The 6,608-nt window shown below is 42.9% G+C and overlaps 1 protein-coding gene across 1 annotated transcript in view; it reads left to right on the top strand.

Annotated features, from left to right (window-relative positions):
- LOC121690327 (PLAC8-like protein 1) overlaps window positions 1-2,215 on the top strand; it is a gene marked incomplete at its 3' end in the record, with an annotated part of 7,505 nt that extends 5,290 nt beyond the window's left edge. The window contains exon 3 of the mRNA XM_042070812.1: window positions 2,081-2,215. Coding sequence (XP_041926746.1) covers window positions 2,081-2,215 — 135 coding nt within the window. The remainder of the gene's footprint in view (window positions 1-2,080) is intronic.
- Between the last annotated feature and the right edge of the window lie 4,393 nt (window positions 2,216-6,608).

Genomic DNA, 6,608 nt, shown 5'->3' with positions numbered 1-6,608 from the left:
GATGTGGGATAGGCTATATGAAATGCCGACATGTTGGAATGCTAACATCTAATTTTTTTTTTAATTTATGAATGAAAAAATGTGGTTGATGCTCCCTGATCCTGGCTTCTAGCCCATCCTGCTTTCGATCTAAATGCACAACCAACCAGGCACGACCAACGTACCACTGAATAAAATTTGCCTGTGCAGGAGCTGTCTGCGCGAGGCTCAAATTTGTCGCGCACCAGAGGGAATTAACGTCATTTTGACGTCACATTAGTGGGCGCCAGGTCGGGAACAGCGACTGTAAATACCCTTTTATTTTTCTTGAGAGCCTTATCATCAGTAGACAAATTATCATGATCATCCAGTTGGAACACATGGTACTGGTTCTGTGGTTGCCCTGCAACATTGCTTAAAAAGTTGCCCCATGTACCACCTAAAGAAAAACAATGGCTCCTGAGAAGTTCAGTTGTGACTGACCTTTTGTATACCGGTATTTTTGTGTGTTTGTCTTGCTTCTTTGTGTCTGTCTGCAATGATGAAAAGAACCATTTAGACACCTTTATTTTTACAGGGCTATTCTGTTTACTTTAAACTTCTTTGAAATCATAGTTGAACAACAGGAATGAATGTGTCACACAATAGGAATGTTTTGCATATTTCAGGTGCACTCAAAAACCGGGCTCAGTACACTCTAAACCCGAACTAGAAAATTGCGTGGAAACCGATTGCCTTAAACCATTCTAGTTTTTACAAAACATAAAACTAAACATGTTTAGTTGTGTCAACTAACAACCTTATGTTGATGCTGTAGACAAATTAAGCTTACATTAGTAGTCTTTACTAAAAATCTTTAGTTCACTTAACTTATTGTTTCAGAAGTTGCAGTTGTATAAAATAATAGGTTAAAATGCATGTTAACAAATTCATTAAAATATGAACTAAGTTTTGTAGATAGGCCTATTGTTTTTTTATTTATTTTAAGATTAGGGTACTGTATTAATTTAATTGTTTTATTAAAAAATTAAAAGAAATTCATCACAATGTATAGGAATGCCTTTTATTATTGATAAAACATGAACAAACAACATTTAAACTCATAAATATTCCACATCCACTGTAGACGAAGAACCTATAAAAAAGAACATAAGAAAACAATTTTTTAGTCCATGTTCATTTACACAGTTGAAATAAAAGTTTGAATGCAACAAATAAGTGAATGGACATCGGCTAACATTAGCCAAAAGCTAACCAACATGTGCTGCTATGTTTAGCTAAAACTGTCTACAGACAGAAACACCTATTTCAATGATAAAGTCTGAATTAAACTTAGTAGCACCAAGACAAGTATATTTACACGGAAACATATGTGATATTGTTATAATCTGGCATACACACCCAATGGAAGGTAGCTACCATGAGCTAACTGTCCGAAAGACTACTAGCATGCTAACAACGGAGCTAATGTTACCTTACTTTTCTCAGGTTAATGTAAGTTAATCACGTAAACAAACATTTAGCTAACTATTGGTCAAACTGAACATAATTTTCGGTTATTTCATCAGAATTTGAATTTTTCAACAAGTTCATCAGAAAGTTCACCCACCATTTGATGTAGTAGCCTATTTGTCACAGCAGCACGAGGCATGGAGTCATTCATCTGGATTGAGAAGCAGGAGGAACCGTTGATGGGTAGAATTTTTTTAGACCCCTCCTCTGCCTTGCAAAAACATAACATTTATCGTTGTCTCTGCTTAACATGATCAGTGCACTGTATATTTCACTTAAATAGTACAATCAACTCATTTCTTTTAGTTATGACATAGAGCTTTTACAAAACACACAAATATTAGTAGTGACCACCTAACATATTTATTACAACTAAATCTGGGTTTAGAGTGTATAGAGCAAAAACAGATAATGAAATAAGTAATAAATGGATAATGAAATAAGTAATAAATAGATAATGAAATAAGTAATAAATAGATAGTAAATACTTGTCCTCTATTTACTCATCCTCCCACGAGTATTGTATCTCATACTCATTCATGCCAACGTATGCCGTTAAAAAAATAATTATGTTTTTGTCTGTCTGCAGGCAGGCATTTGCTCTGATTGTTTCTACGGCTGGTGTTGTTGCCCACTGTCCTGGTGTCAGATCTCACGAGAGATCAAAAGGCGAGCGGCCGCTCTTGCCTCCTCAAGGGCCAGCTCTTTGTCTCAAACATCATCATCATCATTACATTACATTACATTACATTACATTTGGCTGACGCTTTTTAACCAAAGCGACTAACAACATGGTAAACAGTAAGTTTTAGAACAATTCTCACAATTTTAGGACAGTTTAAAAAAAACATTAGAGTACAGTAAGAGTAAGTGCGTCGGTAAGTGCTGTTTTTAACAGTTACTTGTCAGTTTAAAAAGGCTGGTGAGTGCTAGGATCAGTAAGACTTGTTGTAAGTGTTGCTATGAGAGTAGATGTTCTCTAAAGAGCTGGGTCTTCAGGAGTTTTTTGAAAGTGGAAAAGGATGTCCCTGCCCTTGTAGGAACTGGCAGTGTGTTCCACCAACGAGGAACAACAGATGAGAAAAGTTTGGATTGGCTTGAGCGTACCGGTGGTAGAGCTAGGCGTCGTTCGTCAGAGGAGCGCAGCGGTCTGGAGGTAGTGTAAGTCTGTATGAGGGCATTCAAGTAGGTGGGAGCAGAACCGGAGACTACTTTGTAGGCAAGCGTTAGAGACTTGAATTTGATGCGGGCCGCCATAGGTAGCCAGTGTAGCTGGATGAGCAGCGGGGTAACATGTGCCCTTTTGGGTTGGTTGTAGACCAGGCGCGCCGCCGCGTTCTGGATCATCTGAAGTGGTTTCACTGCGCAGGCTGGGAGACCTGTCAGGAGGGCATTGCAGTAGTCGAGTCGTGAGATGACTATTGCCTGAACCAGGAGTTGGGTAGCATCTTGAGTCAAGTAAGTCCTGATTTTCCGTATGTTGTAGAGTGCAAAACGGCATGACCGGGCGACTGAGGCAACATGATCCGAGAAGTTTAGTTGGTTGTCAAGAACAACTCCTAGATTTCTTGCAGTCCTGGTCGGTGAAACAGACAGGGAGTCAAATTTGATGTTGATGTCGTGGTGTATGGTAGGTTTAGCTGGGATGACCAGCAGTTCAGTCTTTGAGAGGTTCAGCTGGAGGTGGTGTGCCTTCATCCATGTAGCTATGTCTGAAAGGCAATCCGAGATCCGTGCTGAAACCAGGGGGTCGTCAGGTGGAAAGGACAGATAGAGCTGTGTGTCGTCTGCATAGCAGTGGTATGAGAAGCCGTGCGAACGGATAATCTGTCCTAAGGAGGTGGTGTAGATAGCAAAGAGGAGGGGGCCCAGCACTGAGCCCTGGGGGACCCCTGTGGTGAGATGGTGAGGTGCGGATAGCTGACCAAGCCATGATACGTTAAATGAGCGTCCTGTGAGGTAGGATTCAAACCAGGAGAGAGCAGAACCGGAGATTCCCATGTCAGCGAGTATAGAGAGAAGGATACGGTGATTAACCGCGTCAAAGGCAGCCGATAAGTCAAGCAGAATGAGTACTGATGACCGAGCGGTCGCCCTGGCTTCTTTTAAGGCTTCTGTTACAGACAGCAGAGCCGTTTCGGTAGAGTGGCCGCTTTTGAACCCAGACTGATTTGGATCCAGAAGGTTGTTCTGTGAAAGGAAGTCAGAGACCTGTTTGGAGACTGCTCGTTCAATGCCTTTGGATAGGAAAGGCAGTAGTGAGACAGGGCGGTAGTTCTCGACTTGAGCAGGGTTGAGAGAAGCTTTCTTAAGTAACGGTGTTACCCGGGCCATTTTGAACACTGTTGGAAATGTGCCGGAGGTTAGCGAGGCATTGATCACATGTGTGATAGCTGGAGCGATGGTCGGGCTGATGGACTGAAGTAGGCTCGTAGGTATAGGGTCCAGCGAGCATGTGGTAGGACGGCTGCATGTCAGGAGTCTGGACACTTCACTCTCGGAGAGAGGCGTGAATGCTGAAAAAGATGTTCCAGCAGTCCCTAGAGGTTGTAGGAGTGCGGTATCTGAGTCAGATGCGTTGAGTGGGCATGTAGAGAATTGACTGCTGATTGCCGCCACTTTGTTTGTAAAAAATGAGGCGAGGGTATCTGCAGTAAGGCTGGATGGAGGAGGAGGCAGCTGAGGGTTGAGTAGCGATTTGAAGGTTGAGAAAAGTTTTCGAGTGTCTGTAGCGCTGTTGATTTTGTCATGATAGAAAGCAGTCTTAGCAGCAGTGATGCTGGCTGAGAAGGAGGTCAGGAGTGTCTGGTAGTTTTTGAGGTCGTCAGCTAGTTTGGATTTGTGCCATTTCCTCTCCGCGGCTCTGAGTTTGGTGCGCTGCGATCGGAGGGTATCATTTAGCCATGGATGAGAATGTTTGGATCGAGCTGGCCTTGTGGTAAGAGGGCACAGCTCGTCTAGACACGAGGTCAGTGTGGAGCAGAGCGAGTCAGTGGCTTCATTAACCTCCAGAGAGGAGAAGGTGTTGAGTGGAGGTAGACCGGAGGCAACCACAGAGGAGAAGTGCGTTGGAGACAGGTTCCGGATGTTGCGGCGGAACGTGACCATCGGCTGAGGAGCCGGAGGCTGTTCTGACAGGCTGACGTTGAACTGGATGAAGAAGTGGTCAGAAAGATGGAGAGGCGTCACCATGAGGGTGTCTGTGCTGCAGTTCCGAGTGAAGATCAAGTCAAGCTCTTTGCCAGCTTTGTGAGTCGGTGGGCTTTGAACCAGTTTGAGGTCAAAGGAGTGGACCAGGGCCAAAAAGTCCGCTGAGCCTGGGGCATCTAAGTGGATGTTCATATCACCGAGAACAAGAAGCGGACAGTCATGCTCAGGGATGGAGGATAGCAGAGTGTCAAGTTCGTCAATAAAGTCGCCTAGTTGGCCTGGAGGGCGGTAGATGACCAGCACGTAGAGTTTTGCTGGGGCGATCACTGTGATGGCATGGAATTCGAATGAGACATATTTGTTTGAAGGCAGTAGCGGGGTGAATTTCCATTTGTTGGAGATCAGCAGGCCCGTCCCGCCTCCTCGTCCAGATAGGCGAGGGGTGTGGGATAGTGTAAGGTTAGTGGAGAGTGCAGCCGGGGTGGCAGTGTTCTCTGGTTTGATCCAAGTCTCAGTGAGAGCAAGGAGTTCCAACGAAAGGTGGTTGGCATAGCCAGCTATGAAGTCGATTTTGTTGACTGCGGATTGACAGTTCCACAAGCCCATGGAGAAGGAGGTTTCTGTCATCATCATCAGCCAACTACACACCCCTGCTTTCCTTAAGCGAGGCTCATCTGATTTGAACTTGTGAACTTGTGTGGGTGTGTGTGTGTGTGGGGGGGGGGTTATACAAACACACATCATCACACATCGCACGCCATGTTTACCCATAATCACGAGTGCAGAAAGAATGAAAGTAGCATAATGCATTCTGTGTTTGATCATATAGTATCTGACTAAGTGTATAATATACTTCCATCAATGTGTGGATCTGTTTAGGTCCAAATAAATGCATTAAAATGTGTGTGTGCGTTTGTGTTTGTGCTTGCGTTCAGACAAAGAGAGAGTAACCTAAACTTCTGAACTTGCCGTCACTCAAGGGCACAGACACTCAACCATGTCGATCTGATAACATCTGACAATGAAAAAATATGCTCTCTCTCTCTCTCTCGCTCTCTCTCACACACACACACACAGACACACACACACATATACACCCACCAACAGCCGTCTCATGACGTGGTTGCGCATAGCAGGTGAAAACATGTACCCCAGTAGATCTCTGATAGAAGCACATCGCTAACTCTCTGAAATGTAACATATGTTTTTGATGTCACCAACACAAAATACAAATGTTCCCATAACCGTACAATTCTTGTTTTCTTTGTTATGTTTACCAATGGTTTAGGCCCCTGAATCTTTGTTTCAGATGTTTTTGTATTTGTAGTTTGTATTTGCACTATTGTCTACAAGTAAAGAATGTGTGTAATAGCATTATTTTTTTCTTTGTTAGATTTCTTGATAACACATTAGGCCCTACCCGCCCACAGTGACTTAAATAGATCATCTGTTAAGATTAAAATTCAGAATGTGAAATTGTTGTTCTAAAACGGATAGTTCCGTTTATATTAAGATTTATATTGGCTGAATCACGTCCGATAGTGTTGTAAAATCTAGCATAACCCTATAATCCTATAATCACATTTCATTCTATATTACTGCGTCACTACAAATTGATACAAAAGTTAGAGCTGTCTCGATGTTGCTTGGCAACCATTCTGATAGATTATATATATTTCTTGGTGGAAGAGTGATTATCTATGAATACATTGTTACATTTCTCGTTGCTGTGCCTTCATTTTATGAAATCTTGCTAGATATATGCAGTAACTGTTTTAGAAAAGCAATAAGTCACTAGGTTACACTGATTTTAGAACAGCTGTGTGTGTGTGTGGGGGGGGGGGGGGGGGGGTAGGCTTGCTTAATTGAACAATTACTAAACATCACCTCAATCAAATCCAACCTGATCTTCACCGTAATCATAAATTGCAGAGGTTTAAAAGTCCTACCATGTATTGGTTTTACCT

This window comes from Alosa sapidissima, chromosome 18 (assembly GCF_018492685.1).
Source record: "Alosa sapidissima isolate fAloSap1 chromosome 18, fAloSap1.pri, whole genome shotgun sequence".
Lineage (NCBI taxonomy): Eukaryota > Metazoa > Chordata > Actinopteri > Clupeiformes > Clupeidae > Alosa > Alosa sapidissima.
This window is presented reverse-complemented; position numbering and strand designations above follow the sequence as displayed.